The sequence below is a fragment of the Leptinotarsa decemlineata genome, unplaced genomic scaffold (genome assembly GCF_025532065.1).
Source record: "Leptinotarsa decemlineata unplaced genomic scaffold, Ldec_3_MD MMD2_tig00078422_RagTag_RagTag, whole genome shotgun sequence".
Lineage (NCBI taxonomy): Eukaryota > Metazoa > Arthropoda > Insecta > Coleoptera > Chrysomelidae > Leptinotarsa > Leptinotarsa decemlineata.
This window is the reverse complement of record NW_027412747.1, coordinates 9,826,942-9,853,692: the sequence shown is the minus strand read 5'-3', so window position 1 is coordinate 9,853,692 and position 26,751 is coordinate 9,826,942. Positions and strand designations below refer to the sequence as shown.

Sequence of the window (26,751 nt, the reverse complement as noted above, 5' to 3'; positions counted from 1 at the left end):
CAGATTATTGTAATTGTATTGGTTTTATTCAGAACTTTTTCATATATAATTTTGACTCATCCCTTTTATGTATTCTCATAAAAATTATTGTACAATTAGCAAATAGAAGTGAGGTGTTTTTATGGATTATGTTTGCAGGCATATCATTAATGTGGGAGTATCTTAATCAGAAATCATTTTCACTTTCAACTATCGAGATTTTCCATGAATACCAGAATAACTCATTTTATGTAAGAGTGCTTCATGATCAACACATGCGAATGCAGCCATTAGATCTGTAAATATTCCAACACATTGATTCTTATTTTGAAACCTTTCAAGAAATTGAATAAGGATCGAATACAGTCATATGATGATACATCCTAAATCCAAACGGTTGTGAGCTCAAAACTTTCAATAGAGCCAGAAAATCAGTAAAGTTTAATATACTGCTATTACCAGAATTTTTGAGAACACAGAGTAATGATAAAATATAGTAACAGGTGCTTTTCTATAAAATTATTCCCAAAAATTTCATCATCCTCTGGTGTCGGATATTTTAATGACAATTTTCACAGATATTACCATTGTTTTCTATTGTAAGCTTTTTTGGTCACTTTAGCTGATGTTTCAAACATTACGGCAGGAAATGATCCCTTAATCAAATTTTCATTTAAACTGATAACCGTCGAAGAAGTTAACACATTTTTACATAGTATCTGTACTAATGCTTTTGGAGTTGATAATATAAATGCAAAAATGTTACAAGTATTGTAGCCCTTTTATCGATTGATACATTGCTCACATAATTAATTGCTGCATTGAAAAATCTTACTTTCCAGTGCTATGGAAAACCTCTGTTGGTATACCGATCCCAAAAAAAAGTAACCCCAAGGACTTTTCTGATTTGAGAATTATTAGTCTGCTTCCTGCAATATCAAAGATTTATGAAAAATTTTTATATTCCCAAATTATGATTATTTTACTTCAAATAACTTACTTCCTGATTGCCAGTGTGGCTTCAGACCGGGTAGAAATAGTGAAATATCTCTAGCAACCGTAACTACTGATATATTAACTGCATGTGATCAAGGCTTATCTAGCACTTTGATACTGCTTGATTTTTCCAAAGCATTCAATACTATTAATCATGAGCTGCTTTGTGCTAAATTAAGATTTTATGGCTTTGATGAATCTTCAGTATTTCTATTATGGAATTACTTTTTGAGGCGTTCTCAAAAAATATCGAATAATGGATCATATTCATCTACGCTTGACATACTTTCGGGAGTCCCCCAAGGGTCTATATTGGGACCTCTCCTTTTCATTATATACACAGCTGATATTCTAAAGTTTATTCATAATTGTAAAGTGCAAGCTTTTGCTGATGATATACAGGTATATATCAGTTTTCGTACCGAAAATCTAGATATCACTGAAGATATTATAAACAATGAATTGAATAAAATAAAAGAAATATCCAATGAGCACAACTTAAAGATCAATCCTGACAAATCTAAAGTACTATATTTTGGAAACAGATATAATGAAATTCTTTTAAAAAATAATATGACACTGAAAATTGATAATAATATACTCAAAGCTAGTGATTCCGCTAGGAATCTTGGTTTAGTTATGGATACAGACTTACGTTTCTCTCAACATATAAGTAATCTCGTCAGTAAAGTGTTTTTATCCCTCAAACTGATCTATAGTAATCGACACGTTTTAAGTATTAAAATGAAAAGAACCTTGTGTGAGTGTCTAGTTTTGAGTCATTTCAACTATTGCGATTTCATTTATGGTCCCTGTTTAACTAAAGATGATAGTAAACGGATACAAAAAGTGCAGAATAGTTGTTGCAGACTAATTTATGGAATACGAAAAAATGACTATATCTCCCATAAACTCAAAGAGTGCAACTGGCTGAACATGGAAAATAGACGGCAACTCCACTTGGGTTCATTCACACATGGACTCCCAAACAAGTCCAACCCACCAGCTCTATTGCACGTTCTAGAATACATTCAAAAAATGTCAGAAACAGATCTGCCCTGACGCCCCAGCACAAATCTGCGATATTTCAACGATCTTTTATTTTTAACTCCATTCGAATGTACAATCTTCTTCCTGACCAATTCAAGTTATATAACATAAATAAATTCAAATATAAATTGAAGAACTATTTATTACTCACACAATGATGTAATATAGCAAATTCTGATAATTTACATTTTACCTTTTAATTGACTGCAATTATTCAGGCTAATAAGTTTTCAATAATGTATATGTGATGGTGATTAACCTGTATAACTTATCTATGTTTACTGCGCCACTCAATTATTTTTGTAATCCACTAAGTACAGCCATTTACTAAAATTATCGTTTACCTAACTTGTGAACTTTCTTTTTCAAATCGGGGTTCAAACCCCTGTTGGTTGAGTAGAATAGTTCTGAGCTAGACTTCGCCAACACTTTCATTTCATTTGTATATCATATGTCATTTAATACAATAAAGACGTTTATTATTATTATTATTATTAAATATGTTAAACAGTGTCAAAAGATATTTGCACCGACGCCTCAATTCTGATAGTTTGATAAACAATATGGATTATTCCAGATTTACAGGCATTACCAAAGCTGCATATCGCGAAAATCTTTGCTGAATATCCTCAACTCCATCTGCACTGATAGCAGACAAGCACTATTAGCCTTGAACAGACACCGTGTTACTTCAGGGCTAGCACTAGAGTGCCACCAAGATTTAGCCAAAGCCTCGGTAGATAATAACATCATCCTAAGGTGGGTTGAAGGGCACGACAGGAGTAAAGGTAATCGCATTGCCGACTCTTTAGCCAAGGAAGTGGCTGGACTAAGAATTTTAGGACCAAGTGGCACCCACGGCCTGATGACTTCGACAATTGCGGAACTAGTCAAATGTTACACCCATGCTCAATCTTTAAAGAGATGGGATGAAATCAAAGGATGTAATCTTGCCAGGATCACCTTGGGCGACCCTGGGAAGCTGGCGCCGAAGAAATATCTGGCGATGACCAGGAAAAATCTACGCCTTACAGTAGGATTTCTGACTGGCCACTGTCAGCTAGGGAAACACCTACATAATATGGGGCTAGTGGACACACCTCTATGCAGGATGTGTGAATAGGAAGATGAGACTGTCAGGCATGTCCTGTGCGAGTGCCCGGAGTTATCGTCAATAAGAGAGTGTGTGTTCAGCGAGTCTTGGCCTACACCTGCCGATATAAAGGAGATGTCGCTGGGAGACAGCGACCTGTCCACCTTCCTGGAAAGGACAGGATGGACGGCGACCTAGGAGGACAACTCCTCGGGAGGATGTACAATGGGTCACATGTGGCCTAAGTGCGTGGGCTTACACTCACCCTCCCTAGTCTACAGATACAGATCCTCAACTCCATCTACAAAAACTGTATAGAAAGTCAACCATATAGTACTGCAGTATTCTAAGTGAGGCTTTCAACCTTAATTGTAAGGTATGGGATTGATCTTACATTTACGACTTCATGAACCAACTAATTAATGTGGCATGACACAAAAATGCCCCTTCTTAAAAAAGGATTCGTGGTATGGAATTGGCCGATACTTGATGAAAATCCATAAAGTATTCAAGTAACACTTTATTGTGAGATTTTCACCAAACAATTTACACTATATACACACTATGTTTCACTATAAAACAGCTTTCTCAGGCATGTTAATTAGAATACGCTTGAAGCGTGTTCAGTGAAAAATCTCACAATAAAGTGATACTTGAATAAATAAAGAACTTATTTTACAAAAGCAATACAGGAACTTATCATATTTGCATGTTCAACTTTTCCAAAAATAAAAATTTTCCTCTTCCATTTTTTTTTATGCCATTCGGTTAGGAAATATAATAGTCAAAATTAGTGGAAGAAATTATAAAAACCGTACAAGACCTTTTGGTAAATTACCACCAACTTGATTTTTTTTCACTTAGAAAAAAGGCCAGGCTGGTTGACAGTGGTCGAATGGAACTTGAATGACCAAACGTTTTGCCTACTACCACTGATGATGTCTGTCGAAGTCACAAACGAAACGTTTGGTACAACAGGCTCCATTCGACCACGACCTAACAGGCTGAATTTTGTTTTATCTGATCGTGACTATGGCCGTGGAAGCGAAGATCTTATACACTATTACATTAACTTCAAAGTTAGAGCTCATCAAAGTTGTTTTAGGCGTTTGATCATATTCGAGTGTATATTCAAAAACGATTCATAATGACGTCATTAATTATAAGATTCGCCAAAATGGAATGATTCAATTTGTGTCAGATGTCAAATTCAATAATACCAACCTCACGCTGGTTTCGAACCATCATGAATACCTTTCAAATCATAGTTAATGTGACATCGTTTCAACGACAAAATGAATGTATTTGAATCACAGACGAATAGGTTTTGAATACATGAGCGCCAGAAAACGCCTCAAGATTTACATTTCCCTAGTCTGTCTTTGTGACCACATCCATGAACACTTCAGATTGTTGGACAGATCTAGGGAGAGATCCGATATTTTTGAGTAAATATGCATTCAAAGCTGAGCACAGAGAATTGAAACTACATATGAAAGGATGCGATTGAGGTGTAAGATCATTGATCAAAAAGGTAACTATCAACCATTTGTTGCCATCCAGATATTTAAACTTACCATATGTGGCAGCCTCTGCTGTAGCAGCTGCATGTCTTCGTAAGAGTACATTGGCTGCTGGAAATACGGCACCTGCCCCATAATGTATGGAGTGCTCATGACGGGTGTGACTCCAGGAGGAATGTTCGACACCACACTGTTAGAGTTCTTTGCAGCTGAAACACAAATACATTGTCAATTTTTTTGGAAGAACATCTTGTAGACGCCCTTACCTAACGTCGTCGATGTTTTGCTAACGCTCATCGTCGTTTGCGACATTGAGATCGGCGCTGAGGAAGTGACGTTCGTCGTAGCGGTTTGGCTGACGCTCGTCGTATTCGAGCTGCTCTCGTACGAGCTATCCTTCACAATTTTATTGCTGGAACTGTAGTTGTTGTACTGACTCGTCGACGTGTTGCCGTAAGTTGAGTTACTCAAACCTGTTTGATACAAAAAACAATTATACACGAAGTACTCAAGTTGATTATACTATGATATTCAAGAGAATATGAATGAAAATGTGTCACGTGTTTTTCCATTTATATATGATACATTTACACTATGTTATCATGCTTGATGCTTTTAGTTTTTGTTTCGGTTGATTTATAGATAAGAGAACTAGATTATATTAGATATTCCAAAGGAACCATCAGACATAACAATAATTAATGTAGGGCTGGTAGGTTGTAGTCGAATGGAACATGAGATACAAAACGTTCCGTCTGCTACTGCGGCAGACATCATTAGTGGTATGTGCGTTGACTGTGAGGACGAAAGTTACATCTCCAAATCTCAGCAACAACCTACGCTTTCACTTGTATTTATAATTTTGGAGCGATGGGGGTGATGGTAGGAGCGTCGGCTGTGCCGACTGTGGATACGGTGATGGGGGCGACGGCGAGGCGCCTATACAAAAGCCAATCTCAGCGAAAACAAGTATTATCAATATTATAATGTTTGCTTTAGAATGTGTCTTCATACTCATTTTGACATTCCATGATGTGTTTATGCATTGCTTGTAGATGTTGTATGTATATATTGTATATACGTGTATATACATGTAAGAGGCATGTTCAGAGAATAACCGGAATATTTAAATATCACAGGCTTGGAGAGTCCAACTGTCATCTTTTTAATTATGTGGGTAGTCTTTATTTTGTCTGTGGCAGCCGCTAAATTAGACATGCTTTTAAGAGCCCGGCAATTTATTGATACAAATGTTGAAAGACATTAAATATGTTAAAAAATTCAAAACACTAGCGAAAAATATTTACTAAAAGAATATCATTTTCAAATTCGAGAAAAACAGCCCTTTTTTTATGTAAAAAGAGCAAATAAAAATTATAGTATTAACTTTAATAATCCAAATAAACATATATAAGGGGAATAAAATATAATAAATAATATATAATAACAAAAAAAAATTACACAGTGGAACAAGATGAAGTACAAGTGTTTTTTATTCATTAAATTATTTTTTCAATATGCAATCGGTCAAGTTATTTCAGTGAGGAATAATGAACTCTCACCAACCCTACATTTGAAGTTTTTAAATAGTTTGATTTTCTTGTTAGGTGATGACAGTTTTGAACAATGAATCAAAGTCCAGAAAATTTCAGGGTTTAATTTAGTTGTTTGTCTTAGGAATAGCAAGTTGCAAATACATGTTATTGCTTTATTTTGTAAAGTTTTCAAGGGTTTTATAGTTGATTTTGTGGCAGTGCCCTGAAAAGAAATCAAATATTGAAATCAACTTATAAAGTTTCATCGACTGATGATTTCCGTGACACTATTAAAGCCTATGTCATATGACACTATTAAAGCATAGGTCATTTTTGAATGAAATATTGAAAAATAGGGCATCCTCAGATATTATTATATTAGTTTGCTTCTCAATTGACGTACTATATATGTACATATTATCTCACATTATTTACTCTACTCATGTCAATACTAAACTTCAGTACTTTCTTAATTCATTAACCTGCTCAATGCCTTACCTGTATTAGCACCATAGACTGATTGACTTGTGTTCTGGGGGTACGTCTGGTTGTTGGAAGAGAACGTATTAGCCTGACTGATTGATGGGAATGTTGCTGAATTCGTAGTCGATTGATACGAGCTGTTTGAGGAATAGGTGTTAGGGTACACATTACCAGAGGGAGCATTATATCCGCCGCCAGACTGACTATTTACATTTACATAGCTATTTGCTTGGTTCGACGAGTACGAACTGGCTGTCGTCTGAAATATAAAAATATAAATCAATATAGTTTATTGACCCCAAGAAACATAAACGAAAGAAGTTTGTGAATATAATTGCTCTAAGCAAAAATAATCAAAAGCGAGTGTTCATTAAACGTTAATATATTTTAGCCTTATTCTCAACTGGATGGTATAGTACTATAATGACTATATGTACTTTGTTACATAAGTTAATGTAATGTTCTATGTTATTCTGTTGTATAATGTTAATTCAAATTTTTGTGAATGGGAATGAATATCGTACTCTGTATGATCTAATTGATGACCAATGAATATTGTTAAAACAATAATGATGAATTCTACTAAAACATACCGTCGTGCCGGTGTATGAAGATGTATTGTAGGTATTTGCCTTCGACGGGAAAGAGTTGTATGTTGACGGCTGCGAGTACGAGTGGCTATCTGGCTGTTTGCTTAGTTCCAGGCCGCCAGCAGATGCAGTCGCGACGCCCGCCGTCGAAGTTCCGGCGCCTTGAGCTGTACTCCTCGGCGCAGAACTGTACGTGCTACTGGCCAGATGTTCGCTTGTCTGTGGAATGCTGTCAGAATTAGAGAGCTGAAAAACACAGCAAGTCAGAGATGATCTCTATCGATAAAAAATTGGATCAAGGTTACTTTTAAAAATTAAAAATTATGGTCTAACAATAATGTTTTGAAATGGTTCACAAGTTTTTTGGCAGTGGGAATAAGTAGTGAAATATAATGAGTATTCAGAAAAAAAAAGGAAATGAATACTGGAGTACTACAATGTTCCATTATGGGTCCAAACATGTTTGAAAAAAATGACACTACTGCAAGGGTGAAAGAAGGTAATATACATTTATTTACTGATGACACAATGTTATATTATGCAGACACTTAAAAAAATAGAGCTAAATATTAATACTGATCTCTCAAATAATAGTATAAGGATGGCAAAGTAAAAAATTTCACTCACGCTCTGTGATAATACGGAGCTAATACTGCTTTGTGCATTATTTTTAGGTGAATAACCATCCAGATTGGAGTTCTGATTCGCCGAGTTCAGTTCCAGTGGACTGGCCGTCGTGACCGAGTTAATGTCCAAGCTAGTCAATTGAGAACCGACGCTGTATTTGGTGTCCATATTCCCATCAAACGAAGAGTTGCTGTCGATAAGATCCATCGCTCCGAACTGCACATCCAAGTAGCCTATGCTGGAGTTCAAATCTCCGGGCATCTCGACTGCACTGGCAGGTATCTAAAATAGAAGAGCAGTTAGTAATTCCAAAGGGTCCAGTTAGCAGGGGGTGTGTAGGAAAAAAGTTTCAGATTGCCAGGATCATCTCAGTGTACAGTCATTCGAGTAACCATTGCACGCGAAACAAAATACTTGTCTCTGGTACTGGTAACCTTCTTTAACTGAACACTCAGTCTCGTCATCGTATCATCATGTGGATTTTTGGATATAAGATTGAAATATTTTTCATACAATACCTGTTTTAGAATCAACATTTACCCAGGAATCACTATCAAATAACTTTTGTATAGGGCGATTATAATAATTTTAATGGTAAACCATAACCAATTTTGAAGTATCATAGAAAAAAAAAGGAATAAAATTATCCAAACTCAGGTCAAATACGATTATTACAATTCTTTTTGAAAAACCCTTTATTAAGAGAGATGATAAAATTTGTTTGAAACATTCATAATATCCAATTAGAATTCAATTCACACTTGCGTAACTTAAATAATAGGTAGTCATCATATTTAGTTGTTATTTTACATTTATTTTGCAAATCCAATTTTGCAACCAAATTTTCTGCAATCAATTAGTTGCAATCTGAAATTTGACACAGAATTGGGACTCAATTATGGAAAGTACTAATGCAATTCCAAATATGGTGATTATTTCTCATAAAAACTGTATCTGACGTAAGAGTGACTTTGAATTTTTTTATAACTAATAATTATATTAAACCTTCAAGCATATTTGACATTATGATTTTCTATGATGAAAAGAGTGACATGAAAAGTAAGAGATTTCTTTTCAAAATGCTTTCAATGGGGAATGTTCCTCAATTTGGGTTATTACAGCAAATGCAAGTTTGAACAAAATAAAGTTGAGTATAATTCATGAGTTTTTCAAATTCACTTCGAAAAGTATTGATATTGACGTTTCAAATGTTGGGTTTTAATTTTTAAAGGAATTTGTTTCTAATTCACATATCGGCAACGGCGCCTATATCAAGTTGAAATAATTTATACGTACCTAGATATTCTACTTCAAAAAAAGAAAATTATCTTTATAAATCAACAATTAAGGCAAAATATAAATTATAGTTCAATACCACCTCCACAAGCCACATAAACAACAGTTGTTTTGTTATTTATTTATATAGAGGAAGATAGGTTAGGTGCACAAAATGTCATATATCACAGAATTTCTCGGAACTCGGAACATAAGTAAACAGAACAGCACGCCTCTGAAATATGTCATCTTTGTTTGTCTCATACAGGTAACAGATTCATTGCCCTTTATTAGCTATAACCGATGTTGCCAAATGGTGAAATAGAAACGAATCCCTTTAAATGTTGAATGCATTATTTCATTCATCTTTTTTTAAAGTATTTAAATAATTTTTTAAAGAAAAAGGTTGAAATGGTAAGTTCAAAATGCGTTGTTTTAGAGCTCTTTTATGAAAACTACTTGATTTTCGTCAGGAGGAACATTCCCCATTCCAAATATGGTGATTATGATTCCCATTTTCCCAAAGATATCTATGATGAAAAGAGTGACATGAAGGGTAGAAGAGATTTCTTTTCAAAATGCTTTCAATTGATTATTTATCTATCTTTTAACAATAGATGTTACCTAAATGTTCAAATTTTTTTTCATACAATTCAGGTTACTATTGATTTCTACCATGACAAGGAAAAGCTTTTTGGACATGTTTCTTTCTGAATGTGATACTTTTGTTTCAGCCCTTATGATTATTTTAAATTTATGAAGAATTGCTCAGTTGCTCAAGGTTCCTCGTCATGGTACAAGTTTAGTTATATTTTTTTTTGCAAAACTTGAACTATTTACAAGAAACAATAAAAATTCCTTTTCAAATTACATTCCATAAAAATTCAAAATGAAAATATTAATACCTTTGAAGGTGGGGGCACCCTAGCCCTCTGCGTCTTAGCCCTGGGTGGTTGCTGGGTGGGTACCGACTCCTGGACGCCATAACCGGCATTAACATTTTGATATCCCGTATCAACGTAATTGCTGCCCTGACTGCCATACTGCTGGGTACCACTATATGGTGGAGTCGTCGTGCTACTGTATTGCGAAGTCGAGATGTTGTTGTACTGAGACACATTGGCATTATACTGCGTTCCGGCGCCGCTGTTGTAAGGTATTGTCGTTGCATTGTTGTACTGCACTGAAGTACTTTTCTCGTATGTCGTCTGGCCTGGAGAGGCGTACTGCTTACTGAGATTGTCATTATTCTGTTGCAGCTGTAGAATGATATCCAAGTGATTAATATTATTTCATTCGTCTCACAGGTAACTACTAATTATTAAACAAGATTCTACAATTATCAGATCATTGAGACTTCTCTGAAGTTACCGATTTTATTATTATTAAACCTGAAATTTGACTTTATATATATTGTTTTTGGTAATTGTAAGTTTATACAAATTGTAATTAGCTTTTAGATATTTCCATTACACATAATTACCTCTCTGAAGTATTTGCAAAGATGACTTGAATAAGTAATGAACAAATATACAGGAAACTCATATTTTTTAAAATTTCGTATCAAACTGTACAGTTTTTCATTCCAGACTACATATTCAAGAAAGCGAGTCCTGAAGTCGTCTACTCTTCAGCAGTTTCAACATTTGAATAGTATCTCTAAAGGAATACCGGAGCACTAAGTTTTAACTTCAGATTCAGGATCAGTGGACAAAAATACAAAAGTCCAATTGAAATTTTTTCAAAAACTAGTAAGTTCCCTTAATTTGCTCAATCTAAAAGGGAACCCATGCATTTCATGAGCTACTATTTATTGTCCCGTATCAATTGAAGAATTTCAATTGAGAATACAAACCTGCGTAAAGTACTGTGTCTGAGCAGCAGTCAAAGTACCAACTAAGGGCGGTACCGGGCTTTGAGAAGGCATCTGCATACTCTGTCCCATCTGCAAGGTCTGCCCCAGCTGTTGACTGCTGAGAGAAGAATCTTGCAACGCCTGATTGCCGGGAGGTTCAGTGACTGGATCCAAAGTAGGCTGCACGCTGGGAGTAAAGACTTTTGTATCAGCCAAACTACCTTGGTACTCTTCAGTGGACCACTCATCTGTTCCCGGAAACTCGTCCCAAGTTTCTTCTGAAAAAAAAAAAATCATCTCAAGAAAAGTAATTTATGTAACAAAGTGATAATTTTTGAGAAAGAAAGGTTTTGGCTTTCTACTTCTCCATCTTTATACAAAAATTGATCTCTCCTAAAAATATACCCCTTTCAATTTAAAAAGTGAAGAAATACTTTCACTATATTCTTCATTTGAAATAGGAAACTCTAATACACAAATACTCAACATAACCTTTAAGAATAATACAAAAATATTCTTAATAAAAAAATGGTTTTACAGTTTGAAAGACTATTGAGGTGCTAATTCATGATTAGTGTCAGACCGAAACAAAAAACGAATTTCGGCAATGGTCTCTGTTTCGGCTAAATCCGAAACCGAAACTTCCTTACAGGATTATGTTTCGAGGAAAAAATAAAGAAAACTTTATTATAATCAGTCAGTCTTTATTTTTTTATCTTTAAATCACAATGTTATGCAGTCTTTGACATTTTTACTTACTGATAATCAACAAAACAAACCCCTATTCAAGAAAAAATATTAATTGCACCTTAAAAATACTTAAAATAGGTGAGGTGTTTATTTTAGTAGGTGTAGATCCTTCTTATATAAATTGTTACCTAATATCACAATAGGTACCTAATATTTACGTAATAAACAAAGTAAATCACAAATTAAGTCACGAGTCAGGACATGATTAGGCAAGTGGACGCGGTAAAATGTCTTCGTTGCTTGTATGAAATTCAACGCGCCGAACATGACCGATCAAAGTGCGGGAACTCCCGAATGCAGTTTCGGTCGTAGTTTCGGCAGGTTTGCCGCCGACGTTGTGGGAGGTCGTGTGGGTTCAATTCTTCTACCAGCTGTATCTTATAAGGTTATACACCCAAATCCTTTGGCAAAATTTTCCACATAGTGGAGTAACAGAGGCCGAATTGCTGCGAACTGCGGCGAATCGACATTTCACTGTCATCACGAACACTGGCGGATACAGCCGCAATATTTCCTTCGGTCCTCACTCTACGTATGCGTGTTGTTGTATAATGTCCAATAATGTAAACTGGGTTCGAAAATTAGTCACAAGCTTCCGAATGGCTCCCTCAGTAGACTGACGAAACTGTCCATAAATTGGAAGTGCACAATGCACTTTCTTCACCAAGCATGAATTTTGATAATAAAATTCAATAATTTGCAAGCGCTGTTCATTCCAAGTCGATTCATGGTTCAATTATAGACCAAACTGAACAAGTTTGACAATGATACAAGACATGATTCACGCGTGATCTGTCAAAAACTGTGTTGCCAAAAAGATACCAGCAAAAAAATCAGTCATTATTTGTTCCTTTTAAAATTGTGACCTTTGTATATTATGTGACGTGATGTGTTTTTATATTTATGTTTTATCTTTATTCTTCTATTTTTTATTCAAGTATGATAAACTATTGTTTCCATTCTTTATGTGTATATATTATGTAGTACAATTCTTGACTTACCATTGTACATTAAGTACCGAAAATGATTATTATTATTATTATTTTCATATTGATAATAAAAAATACATTTCCATCAGTCAGATGCTAGCCCATTGGTTAGCGTGAGCGAGTTATAACTCGCTCATAAGATGACACAGTATGTCGAAACAGCTGTTAGCATTAAATGTTAGTGTTATGTAAATTATGAAGTATTATTTTCCCTCTACTCATTCAATGAAAATAAGTTATCTACAATGATATACAGTGTCATCCCCAAAGTATGCACCATACCTTGGGGATGACACTGTATGATGAAATTAGCCGATACTTGATGAAAATTCATAACTAATGTATTCAAAAAACACTGTGAAATTTTCACTAAACAGTTTCACAAAAACGCAACACATGTTTCGCCATACAATGGCTTCTTCGGGCATGTCAATAGAGTTTTTTTTCAATACGTTACAATGTTATAAGTTGATTATGCAATCAATGAAAGACCACATTTTTACCAGAGCGCTACAGACCAAAAAAATTTCTATTATAATTTCTCCTTTACCCACTATTAAAAAATAATATAACAATTGAACATACCTGTGTTATGATTAGTAGCAGTTAACGCCGTACTGTTGTCCCAGGTATTGGAATTAGAATTATCCCATGTTTCGATAGGCTTATTATAAGAATTACTTCTGTTTCCTCTTGGAGGGTACCGGCCCCCGGCCCTACCACCACCTCTACCTCGGCCGCCACCACCACCTCTGGGACCACCAGGCCTGCCTCGACGGTCCCTGTCCCGGTGGTAGTCTGGACGACCTGAATCTTCTAGATTACGATCGTTCTCTTGCCTCTCACGACCTGAAGAAACATTCCGATAATTGACTGATTTACCATCAATTTCATGAGAAACATACTATTTGTTTATAGGAAGGAAATTAATAAGTCAGTAATAATATTAACAATAATTGAAATGGTAACAATATAGTAAAGACAGAAAATATGAATATCAACAATAAATGATTAGAAAAGGAAATTCAGCAACTAATGTTGTTGCAAATTCATTTCAAATTTCAGTTTACTATATTTCTTAATTATATTCGTTAGTTCATTGTATAATTTTATTCCAGCATAATAAATGATTTGTTTATCTATATTTGTATTAATTTTGATCAATGCTAAATTGTTTAAGAATCTGGTTAAATGTTGGTAGCTATTGACTTTTGAACATTAGGCTAGAATATAAGAACATCGGCTTTCACAGCTGGAGTCACGGTTAGAAAGAACAAAATTGGGGCTATCAGTCAAAGCATCCACCAATGAAGATGGCTGCTGCAATAGCAGACGAAACGTCTTGTACAAGTTCCTCTTCACCCAAGTGTTGTTGTTTTCAATAGATTGGAATGCCATTTATTGCTTGTTACTAAATGAATGAAAGTCCAAACTGTCAATTTTTATAATGAAGAAATATTAATTTTTTGTGTTTATTACAAATTGTTTGTTGGTTTATGGTAATCGACGGCTTATTCAAAGAATCTATTGTACAAGTCAATCTATCTTTAAGTTACTTATCAATGGCGAGTTTTGATTTCAATAATTTTTCAAGTTTCAAGCAATAGTCAAAACAAAATTTTGTTTTATCCAACACAGTTATCATTTCTTTCATTTATTCATAATGACAAATACATTTTGGAAACTATGAAGTTCCTTACCTCGCCATCCACGATTGTCATTGTTACGGTGGAGACGCGGTGGGGGACCGCTTCTGTTTCTAGGTTTCTCTTTTCCTTCGCCCTGTTGAACTCCCGGAGAAGTATTCTCATCCCAACCGTCTGCAGGAGCATTCTCTTCGGACTTTTCCTGTTTGCTTGCAGAAGCTTGCCTAGTTTTTTTCTTTTTCACGCGTGTCTCCCACTCACCCTAAATATATAATATAATAATTATAATTTTCATTCGCTAAAATACATTCACAAGTATAGATTATGTGAAATTATGTCAAAATCAAAGGAAATGAAATAAAAATATCCATACTCTGTCCTAATCTAAATTATAAAATTTTTCTACATCTTGGATTGATAATAGCAGTTAATATTTTTTCAAAACTTTCTTGAAAGATGAAAATATTTTATTGTTGTCTGGTAATATATTGAAGAGTCTGCAACTAGAGACATTTTTTATTTAGGCCACAAGATTTTTTGTAACATGTAGTACAATCATGTGACCCATAATTTTCATCAATTAAATATTGAAATAGTTTTGAATAAAATAATCTTAATTTCATAAATATATGTTGTAAATAAGCACATTTGATTTCTTCAACGATAAAACTCAAGAATAGCTTAAAATTTTCATTGCTCGCTTCTGTATAACAACCTTCTGACATAGAGGAAGAACCATAGATATATAACTATTCTCATATCATATAGCATATAAGTAGTTTGCAAAACAAATGATTTTTTGTAAAGCAGTTACTAGACTTTTCTATTATATAATCAAGAATCTCATGAAAAATAGTTGAAAGTTAGTAAAAATGAGTCTAAACATATTTTGGTTAGAGATTCATTCCAAATGACAATGTATCCAAATTTGTGAATTTTAATTATTTTTCAGACAATTTAGATTAAACTATATCCATCCAACAAACAAAGTAACCAAACATTGATAGATGCCTGATCAAAGCATGAACACGCACATTTGCATCTATGGGGTAAAATGAACAATGAATGATGGTCAAACATGAAATTTTACTCTCTATTTTACACTTTATAGGTTTTTCGGACAGTGCTATTAGTCTGTGTAATTATCTACAGGACAGGAGTCAATATGTGGAGACAGCTGTGGGTCAGTCATCAAGAGAAAAGGTCACTTGTGGGGTCCCACAAGGGTCTATTCTTGGCCCCGTACTATTTAGTATATACACCAGTAATTCCATTTCGAGCATTACAATTTTTAAAGTGCACTTTTACGATGATGATACACAGCTGTATCACTCATTTGCTCCAGAAGACTGGTTTGAGGCTCAAAAAGTTATATCTGAAGATATAAACTGATTAGTAGAAGTATCACATGCGCATAAGTTGAAAATCAACGCACTCAATTCTAAAGTAATGATATTTGGAAAAAACAAATATCACATTGAAACCATTATGAGAATTAAAATTCAAAATGAAGAGTTACTATTTACAAGTGATGCAAGGAATTTAGGTTTACATTTAGATACAGAACTTTGATTTAGAAAATATATTAACTCTTGTTTTCAAAAGGCTTATTGTTCATTGAAAATGCTTTACCCTCATAGACATGTTTTTTCACAATCACTTAAAAAAATGTTAAGTGATACACATGTCCCGAGTCACTTTAACTTTTGTGGCGTTTTGTATAGACCATGCTTAGATCATAACGATATTAATCGCATAGAAAAAAATCAGAAATCATGTCTCAAATTGATCTACGGTATTCGTAAATATGATCCAATATCTCACAAGTTAAGATCCGCAAAATGGTTAAAAATGCAAGATCGTCGAAAACTTCATTTTCTCATTTCAACTCATGCAGTAATCAATAAACAGTGTCCCCCATATCTTTACAATAAAATAAAATATAGGACAGATATTCATAACCTTAATTTACGTCATAGGGGTCATATCTCGCTTCCACCTTACAAAACTTCTCTGTTCCAAAGAAGCTTTACCTACAATGTCTTCAAACTTTATAATGAGATCGACCCATCACTTGTAACCCCGCGGCTGGCGCCCTAGTTGGAATATTTAAAAATCCTTTCTTATTGCACAACTACAACATGAAACATACAAAATTTCAGCCTCCGAAAATATAGTGGTACAGAGAAACAGTGATGAAAAGGAATTTTTATATGTAAATGCGCTCCTTTTACCTCCACGGGGGGCGCCCCGGTTGGAATATTTAAAAATTCATTCTTATTTGCACATCTACAACATAAAACCATACTTACCAGTATGGAGAAATAGAGATGAACGAGTTAGTGACTTTATAAGTAAAGATAAATGAGATTGGAACAGGCAATTTCTATGTTTTCTGTGAATATGTTGTATCAATCCACTCCTTTTTATTCTGATTATAGTTTATCAACAGCACATCCTTCCTTGATAAAAATTGACAAATAATTTGAAGTGATTATATTCACCACTAAGTGGAACTAAACTTAAGGGTTCAGTTTACTGTGAAAACCTAGTTTAAAATTAGAATGCTATTCTATTTCAATAAAAGGAGCTATTCAATTAACTACCCTTACCAAATCCCTCTTGAAGCTCCTACTATACAAAATGTATCAGGGTTCTTTGATGCAATAAAAAGATATAATAAAATAATTTTATTGAAACAAGTGAATTGAATATTTAGAGTAACTACCTCTCATCAACACCCACCTGAGGACGTAAAAACTATGTGGAATGTATCATCAGGGCTCTATATCAAAATTAGATTGCGGTATTATTTCATAGAAATGAGTAAAATTGGTTATTCAAAGTAACTGACTCCCACCCAAGACCGTACAAACTATAGTCTATTCCCTTAAGCAGCAGAGTAACGAATCATTTTCAAGATGCTGTTCCATAGGCGAACATGATTGAGTCAGTTAAAAAGTGAAAAATGTAGTAATCATTGTATGATTTTATATTAAAAATATCAAAAGACTTTATAGTTGTATTTAATTTGAATTTCGATTGGAATTTTCAATACTTGCTAAGATGATCACTTTTTAATGTATCACATACCTGATTAAATTAGGTAAGCTGTGCGGGGGGAATATGTTATGATTTGATCAGATCATGTACTTTACTACACGAAGAATATGAATCAATGATGAAGCCATGCGTCTTTATTCTGTCTTATTATCAGTAAATTATACTTAGTGTGTGAATTAAAATGGCTACTTGTTTTTCACATACCACTTGATGAAAGTATGGTTAAAAAAGAACTATTGTCCATAGTATGTTCAAATAAAGCTCGTTTCTCATAATATGTAGTCGACAAAATGACACAGAAACAAAATATTATTACTCTACCCCTGTCTCCTCATCATTTCGAACTTAATCTGACTGAACTTATTTGGGCTCAAATGGAGGGTTTTGTTGCAGGAAGAAACACAAGATTCAAAATAAAAGATGTTGAAATATTTCAACGAGTCCTTAAAAAATGTCAATTCCAAACATGCTATAACATTGAACATGCTATAAAAGAATAGGACATGTGGAACTTAGACCATTTAGGCGAGGAAATTGTAGTACCTTCAATTATAACATTCGACGATGATTCATTGGATTTATCTGATGAAAACAGACCATAAAGATTGCTTATACCTAATATATTCTCAAATAAGCATGCCTATTTATTATTATGTAAATATGTTCAATTGAAATGTTATAACAATAATAATTATATAATAAGGAATAACCATACTTAGTAGTTTTAAAAAGTATTTTTGCTTAAATACCCAAACACACACCACTGTAAGTAATGAAACAACCCGAAATCTCATAAAATCTTTTGTTTGCGACCCGTTTACAATACAAAAATAGCGTGGACCTAGTAAAGTACTATCAAATCGAATATAACAGTTGTGACAAATAAATCATAATGAAACTACAGCATTTTGTATGAGAACTCTGATAACGTTTTGCATTTATAATGAGCATTCATTACTTTTTATCATCAGGAAACATGGCATATATGGAATATATCAAGGCCCTACAAACTATATGGAATGTATCATATTAGTTTTTTTTTGCGATAAAAATATATATATTGAAATAAAAGTGTGTTACTATTTAACAGAAACTTTTCATTCAATTATTTTTAGTAACAAATCCCACTAACCCCTACCCGAGGCCTTACAAACTATACGGAATATATAAACGGGGTTCTTTTCTGAAATAAAAACATAAAAAAATTAATTATTTAGGGCAACTAACCCCTACCCAAGGCCTTACAGATTATATCGAACATATCATGTTTTTTTCACAGAAACAAGTTATTCAATTATTGAGATTAACTACCCCCCACCAGAGGCCATCCTATGGAAAATCTGTCAGCAGATCTGTTATTCCGAACTATTAAAATATATTTCAAAAGCAGTATAACAAACGGGAGATTGAAGCAATAAAAAATTAGAATGTCATTTTATTCTTAGTGTAAGAAGTCTATTGAAAAAATGGGATAAATTGTCATGTCTCACAGAAAAATATTTATTTATTCATCAATTTATATTTTGTACCCTTCAAAGTAGTCAGCAATTTTGGAATTAACTTCGCTGCCACACGCTTCTTGCCCAAAATTTCTGAAAAAATGGCATGGCATAAGCCAAACGGTACCAACATCTTCAGCAACTTCTCTAATAACGATTTGACGATTCTCTTTAACAATTTTAATCACTTTCTCAACATTTTCATTGTTTGTTGATGTGCTAAAGCCTCTTCACTTCTTCTCGACCTTCTGTGAAACATTCTGTAAACATTTTTCTCAGATGCAAATTTTTTTGAATAATTTTTTTCGATAGCTGAAAATCACCGAAAACAAGAAACACTTCTAACTTTTATGCCTTTCACTAGCAAACTGAACAGCTTAAACTGCAAACATATGTTCGAGACAAGTGTGCCAACATAAAAAAAAATCAAAAGAAACCGCTATTCGAATGAATAAAGCCCGCGAAATTTGAACACACCTTATTTTTTTAACAGACCTCATATATATGTGGATAACTTCACGTCGTTCAATAACCAATTGTAAGAATCTAAAGAAATGAACTTTAAACGTTCAAGCCAGTCTCGAATATACCTACACAGTAGGTTAAATGGACTGACGCCTATTAGAAAGCAACTACTCCCCTGGCTAATACCAAGAAGGGAGTTGAATTATATCCGACTGTAGGTATATTCGAGACTGGCTTGAACGTTTAAAGTTCATTTATTTAGATTTGTTTACTGCCAGTCTTCGAGCACAGCCCACTGACTAATAAGAAAAATTGTAAGAATGCTTCACAAGAATAGATTTATTCTAATCCTGATACATAAATCACCAGTTGAATATGTTTATCATGATATTTCATCAAATGCTATTGAACATATTTTCAATAAGCTGAAATGTGATTGAATTGGCAGATACTTAATGAAAATTTATGATGACGTATTCAAGGAACACTTAATTATGAGATTTTCAATTAACAGTTTACAAAATCACAAAATGTTGAGTATTGAACATGTTTGAAGAAATTATTGTGTAGTGAAATACTTTTTACTGTTTTGAGAACTGTGCAGTTGTCCAGATAAAGAGGAAATTATAATTACAGTATTTTCATTTTGTTATTCTGAAGTTTCTTCAATAGTAACGGTCTTTTTGCTGTCAACCAATAATTAATTAAAATATTTAGGAGGTAATAACTTATTTTTTGAACATGGGTAATTTTTGTGAACCAATCAGATGTTTCATCTACATTGCTTTAAATCTAATAATTCAGCATAGTCAGTAGTACCAAAATTGTCATCGACAGAATGATGTAGTCTTTCCAAGTATTTTTCATAAAGCATAACTAAATAAAAGTGCTCCACTTATATTTATTTGATGAACACTTTTTATATTTTGTCACAGTTGCGAATATTATGTAGAAGACTTTCTAAATTATTCTTAGTAGATATTAGATTTAAGAATTATGAAAATTGACACTGTTTCATTTTTTTGTTTTTCGCTGATTTGTGTAAAACACTCTTTGAAATAAAAATTATTATTATTAAGACAAAATAAAAAACTACTCACAATGCCCATGGACTCAAAAATCATTTCTATAGCTTCATTCAAATCATTGTTGCATTCGTGAAGGGCCCAGCAAACTTCTTCTTCTGATCTCTGTGTCATTTCAATCAATGTTTTAACTTTTTCTTTCATACTGGGATCCTCATTTTTTGAGTTTACTTCTCTGTGTTGGTGTTTCTCGTTTCCTTTACCTGAAATATAGAAATTTACACACCAAATTTCATTATGGGGTGTATATATATTTCACAAGCTTGCGCTAGTTTTTGAAATTATTTCAATCAGACTGTATTTTTGTGCCCTGATCAAAAATTTCAATTCAAAATTTGACGCCCCAGTCCACTTTTGGAGATAAATCCACTACAAAGTTGAAACAATTATTTCAGGAACTCACTTTTGGTAAAAAACTAATTAAATAACACCTTTTTATCACGATTGTATTCTGTAAACATTTATTTATTTTTTGGCGTTAGCGGCATCGACTATGTTGGTCGTTAGCCTCGTGTTCTGGGTAGGCAATGTTAATACCTCCCAGAGCCACTTACTGAGCATCATGGATACTCGCAGTCAGTCAACCATGTAATGTTGCATTCCAATTTCAGCTTGATAAATTCTCCTGAGAAAAATATCTGGAAGAGGTAGGGATCGAATTCAAGACCTTCCAACACGCAATACCAATGTGCTAATTCACCGCTATATTATTTATTTATGTACGAGCTCATGCAATAGAAATTATAAAATAACAAGAATAGAATAGAATAGAAATGTGTCTAGACTATAACATACAAAATCAGTTATCAACCAGTTCCTAATTTTTTTATCTTTTCGATGACTAAACAATAAATGTTTATTCAACTACTCTTGAAATACTTTTTTGTTGCTTCTGTTGGCAGTTTACCAAATAAAATAGAAATAAATGAAATATCAAATTTATTTTGCTAGCTAATAGATAAGGATTGCCACTTTCCTTTTTTGCCATTCAGGAAGTTTGATAGTTTGTGTAGCATTAAAAAAAAAGTTTGAATTTGCAAAAACAGTACTTTTACGTGTTGAAAAATAAGAAAAGAGCTAAAGATCTTTTTGTAATCCAGGGCAAAGCCAAGTTTTCATAATTTAGCAACATAATTTTCACCTCACAACATTCACTATTCTTGATATTTACAATAAAAATTCTATTGAAATGATACTAGTTTGGACATATTTCCAAAAATAAAGTTACTTTGGTTTGTGAAAACATTTGAAAAGGATAAATGAAGGTACACAGCATAGACTGTACCATTTTACAATTTTTCATTACTAGAAATAATGAGTTCCTAAAACAGTTTACTTTTGACAGTTTCAACTGTTAAGTTATCATATCTCGTAAAGTATAATGGTACACCAAGTTTTGACTCAATATTTGTGATTAATAGATAAAAATACATTACCATTTTTCAAAAACTACAGCAAGCCGTTAAAAGGAAATACCATAAATTCATATTTCTACTCACCGCTCTCTGATTTTTCTGACTTGTGAGATTTGTCAGCCTTCGCCCCTTTGCCGCCTTTAGAGGCGGCTCGATTACTCGAACTCATCTTTTTCTTTGTACAGTATGTACAGAGGTAATATTTACAAGCTTAATCTGAAATAATATTGAACACTGTCAATGTCAAATACTTTTGATATGAATGAATGAGTAAACAAAAGAAAATTGTGAGAAATACATTAAAGCTGAATTTATGCACACTTTAATAACAAGTAACAATTATTAATCAATCGATGAGTAACAAAATATTGACACTTATGCAAACAAATTATATATACTAAGGTTTAAAATTGCTGAGCAAATTTTTAAAACAACTGTATTATGAGATGGTGTAAGTATACAGTATTGTAGAAGTTTACAGAACTAAACTCACCAATAAAAAAAACTACAATTGAACATAATGTTGGGAATTTTTAGAATAAGCTATGGGTTACCTTATTGAAGTAATTCACTTAAGTATAAAATTCATATACTGAATGTTAAAAGTTGGTGAAATTCTAGCTGTGTTGTAAACCATCAAGATTCATGAAGTTTGTGTCAAAGTGTAACTTCAACTCAATAGTTACTGGCAGTGTAAATAAATTCACTGTTAAAATTGAAAAGTATGAACAGTGAATAAACGCAATATCAAATCAGATGTGGAAATTAAATCCGCGGAATATTTTCTGAGGAATAAGAGAAAAATTGTAATGAAGAATATGTGCAACGTATATTTTTTTATTTGTCATTATGGAGGAATTTTACTTTTTTGTGCTGTAAATGTTGTGTACAAGCGGCAACATTGCACGTCATCAACAAAGAATTTAAATAGGATATTCCATTCCTTTGGTAACTAAAATCAGTTTCCCAGGCACTTGAAAAACCAACTATTCAGTTAACGCTGAGAAAAGTTGTGTTTCTGTCGTATTGAGTTCGATTTATATTATTCACCATGTGGAAAGACGCCATTTCCAGGCTTGTAGCTTGATTTTAGTATTGACAATTAAAAGCTGAAATCACTAACTAATTCCGTACTATCCAATGTTTCCATTAACGCGGATCAGAAATCGGATCACTTATTACAAAATACCTACTATTCACTTTCACTAACAATTGTTTTTTCAGTGGAAAATAGATGAATTCTTTAACCATACCTGATTTACTCGGAACCCACAAAGTACTAAGGGTCACGTGACAGAATAAAGATGGCATCTGAGTTTCTCTTTCTCCCGCTGTCTCTCTCTAATATGGTTTCGCCACATCGCATTCTGTGACTTTGCCACAGTTTAAGCACAGAACAGCAAACAATAAGTATTCGAGTTAACACACGGAACCCCCGGTCGAGATATGAATAGTGATATAACATTTGAAACTCATGTTGAATCAGAGCACGCATTCTGGGCACAACCTGATTTCTACGTTTTTTAGGCGCGGCGGATAACGACCACAGAACATAAAAGATGATTTAGATTAGCATTGTATGATGTATTAGTTTGTTTTATTAGAACCGATAAACAGGTTCATCTTCTTACATTAGTGTAGTGAATACATAATTTAAAATAATGCCCTAAATGCCCATTTGAACGATAACTCCATTACTTATTTTGGAAACAGGAAGTCTCATACATCAAAACAAAATTTAATAGTCTGCCTAATACCCAAATCAAGCTTGATGAAAAAGTCGTTCACATCAGTAATATAAAGATATGTAATAAAATGTCTGCAGCTATAAGATTTTTTCCGTTTATTTTCTTCATAAGACAAGAAAATACATATTTCGTGGGAATAATCAAGAGAAGCGGTTTCAAATAAATCAATTATCAATATTCCGCACAATGAAATGTAGTCACATACAATTAAAAAAAAACAACATTTACAAATACCACTCATACTTTGATGAAAATAATTCCTAAACAGTATACAAGCAGTTTTCTTGCGGATTAAACTTCAAAATGAATTTGAATTCCCTAAGGTTTTTACTGTTGTTTCTGTTACTGTTAGGTTGTTTCCAAAGTTTTGTTCGTTTTAATGTCATATGTTTTTGTAGCTCAATATCTCAATAAATATCCATTTTACTGCATCGTGGTATATACTGATAGATAGAGAATGTTGTACTCTATAGATTAATGCTGTTCATTTTTTCCAAATTTTAGATTTTGTCTTCTGCCAGCTTATTACTATATGAAGTCGTTAAGTGATTTTTGGCAAATTTTTCTTTACGAATTCAAATTGAACCAAAGCGCTGTCGACAAAGCCCGAAAAAAAATCAATCAGGCATTTGAAAAAGTGTTAATGAACGCACTGTTCGACGTTGCTGTGCGAAATTTCGTTCCGGAGATGTTAGCCTCAAAGATGAGCCCGGAAGTGATCGATCTACACTAGACTCATAAAAATGGCAAAACTTTTGAAACAACTTAATAGATTGGATCTAGTTTGGGTAGATGGTTGAAAAATCTTGATCCACTGAAATGACTAATGACAAATATAGAGAGAAACCAATATAACAAAATATATGTGCTCCAAATTAAATTCTTGTCCAATTTGGTTTATTAAGTAAACTTTGAGTTTCAATTATAAGTGAGATAGGAAATACTGCCTGATAAACTGAATCTTGCGAAAAGGAAACTACTTTTAACAAAATTGTCATTATTGAACAATATTTTATTTATTTTCATGTATTCACTGAACACACTTTTGTAATTTTCAAAAATGGTAAAGAAAGAAGATAAACAGCCCAATTAATTTATCAAACAACAATGCTCTAATACTCCACGCATATGTTTTAAAATGATTTTCTCTAAATAATTTGTCAATATTATAAACCCTGATACTACCCGTTTGAGAGGGCATAAACTTGAATCCAGTTGTGATAATGAAGTGAGTTCTTAAATTTACTTATTTCTGTTGATTTTGAGATCTCGAATAAAAACACTTTTGTCTAATTACCACCAGGTAATTTTATTTAAATTACCGGTTTCGGGTTTAACCCCATTAGGACCATTAGGACGAACTCTGATGACCTTTATAGCATTTCTTTTGAAACTCGGAGCGTAAACTGTAGATAAAGATTATTATGTAGCAATCGTTTTGGGTCTGGGGATGGGTACATTCGTGTTAGTCCGTTTTCTCAGTAAGCAAGCAGATAACGATCATATTACATAAAATATATTTTCAGTGACGTATTGGTGAACCAAATGATATTTTAATGATGGGTTGATTTGACAAATAATAAAATCTTGAATACGTACAATGTTATAGCAGTGTTCTCAGATATAAAGGGGGCGAAGGACAACGTCAATATTCATAAACTCTACAATTGTCTTATACCTATGGTATTGAAAATAATATCGCTTACCCAATATACAGAATTTCAAATAACAGACAAAATTATATTATAGACAAACAGAGAAATTAACATGAACCACAATCAAATACAAAAGGACTACTTCAAATTAGTCCCATTTTATTTTATACTAGCTTTTACCCGCGGCTTCGCTATCATTTATGCTATTAAATAGGTGTCAGTATAATAGAAATGAATCAATATGAGAACTATATTTCATGCTTAGCTGGGATTATCAATTTTTAAAAATTATTACATACGATGACGTTTCGGAAATTTAAAATATGCTTTATTGAATTGCAACAACAAATGTTAAAATATATTTCACTGGTGAGCAATTATGATGATGCTAGATGACGTTAAAGTAGCTAGATTTTGAGATTTTTTGACAAACAATTTTTTATCTTACATATTTTTTTTATAAAAAGTTTCCTATGTTACTTCTAATGCCTCCAAGAACATGTGTACACAATTTCATGATGATCGGTTGAGTAGTTTTCGCGTGAAACCGTAACAATCAAAATTACATTCGCATTTATAATATTAAGTAGGAGTAGGATAGGATATATATAAAATCACTCTTTGATATGATACCTGAACATAGTAAACTTATATGTAGCTTGATGGTAATATTTATAGGAAAAAATATAAAAGAAATAGTAGATAGAAAGAACATAATATTAAATATGATAAAAACATGGATGAAAGAAAATGATTTCCAACATATTATTCACGCACAAGGAAGAACATGCATACCAATTGGATATTAAAATAGGGCAGACTCAAATTAAATTATCAAGTGATGTTACATATTTAGGAACAAGCATAACACATAATTGAAAATGTGATGAATATATAGAATATATAGTAAATAAAGCAAAAAGAAATAAAGGTTATAAAATGTTTTTGCAGAACATATTGGAAGGCGAATCCAGTACCAGTGAAAATGGCATACAATGGCCTGGTGAAAACGCATTTAGAATATGGAGCTATATTGTTTAACCCATGTATAAAAAAACAGAACAAACGTATATACAGTGCCTTTGAATGATATTATAAGTTGTATGAAATCCACACCTAGGAACGCGGAAGCGGGTGAAATCGACTTAAAACACAAAAAACATTATGTAATAAAACGCATTGATTTCAAACTACCTATTATAGATATTTTGGGAACATTAAATGTCATGAATGAAAACCAAAACAATTACTGGAAAAAACAAAGTCTTCAAAAATATGCAAATGAAATAACACCAAGTTTCAGCTTTGACTATGATATATATTCATTAAAAAGTAGATACAGACAAACCTTAAAAAATGTTGTGAGCAAAAAAAAAGTTTATCATTTGCCGAAGAATACAATAGGGTGGGAATGGGAATACGCATACCAA

General features: G+C 33.1%; 1 protein-coding gene across 3 annotated transcripts in view; it reads right to left on the bottom strand.

Annotated features, from left to right (window-relative positions):
- Nucleotides 1–23,298, bottom strand: part of lig (ubiquitin-associated protein-like lingerer) — a 37,184-nt gene extending 13,886 nt beyond the window's left edge. Inside the window, exons 1-12 of one of the 3 annotated variants that reach the window (XM_023157623.2) lie at nt 23,172–23,298; nt 22,003–22,134; nt 20,519–20,706; nt 14,446–14,653; nt 13,331–13,594; nt 11,007–11,284; nt 10,057–10,410; nt 7,877–8,158; nt 7,253–7,495; nt 6,675–6,918; nt 4,908–5,114; nt 4,696–4,850 (exon numbers count right to left, since the gene is read on the bottom strand). In XM_023157623.2, the coding sequence (XP_023013391.2) occupies nt 4,696–4,850; nt 4,908–5,114; nt 6,675–6,918; nt 7,253–7,495; nt 7,877–8,158; nt 10,057–10,410; nt 11,007–11,284; nt 13,331–13,594; nt 14,446–14,653; nt 20,519–20,706; nt 22,003–22,087 (2,508 nt within the window). In that variant the 5' untranslated portion in view covers nt 22,088–22,134; nt 23,172–23,298. Of the gene's footprint in view, nt 1–4,695; nt 4,851–4,907; nt 5,115–6,674; nt 6,919–7,252; nt 7,496–7,876; nt 8,159–10,056; nt 10,411–11,006; nt 11,285–13,330; nt 13,595–14,445; nt 14,654–20,518; nt 20,707–22,002; nt 22,135–23,111 lie in introns of all 3 variants that reach the window. The other 2 variants (XM_023157624.2, XM_023157622.2) reach the window with 2 other exon arrangements.
- Nucleotides 23,299–26,751: the final 3,453 nt, after the last annotated feature.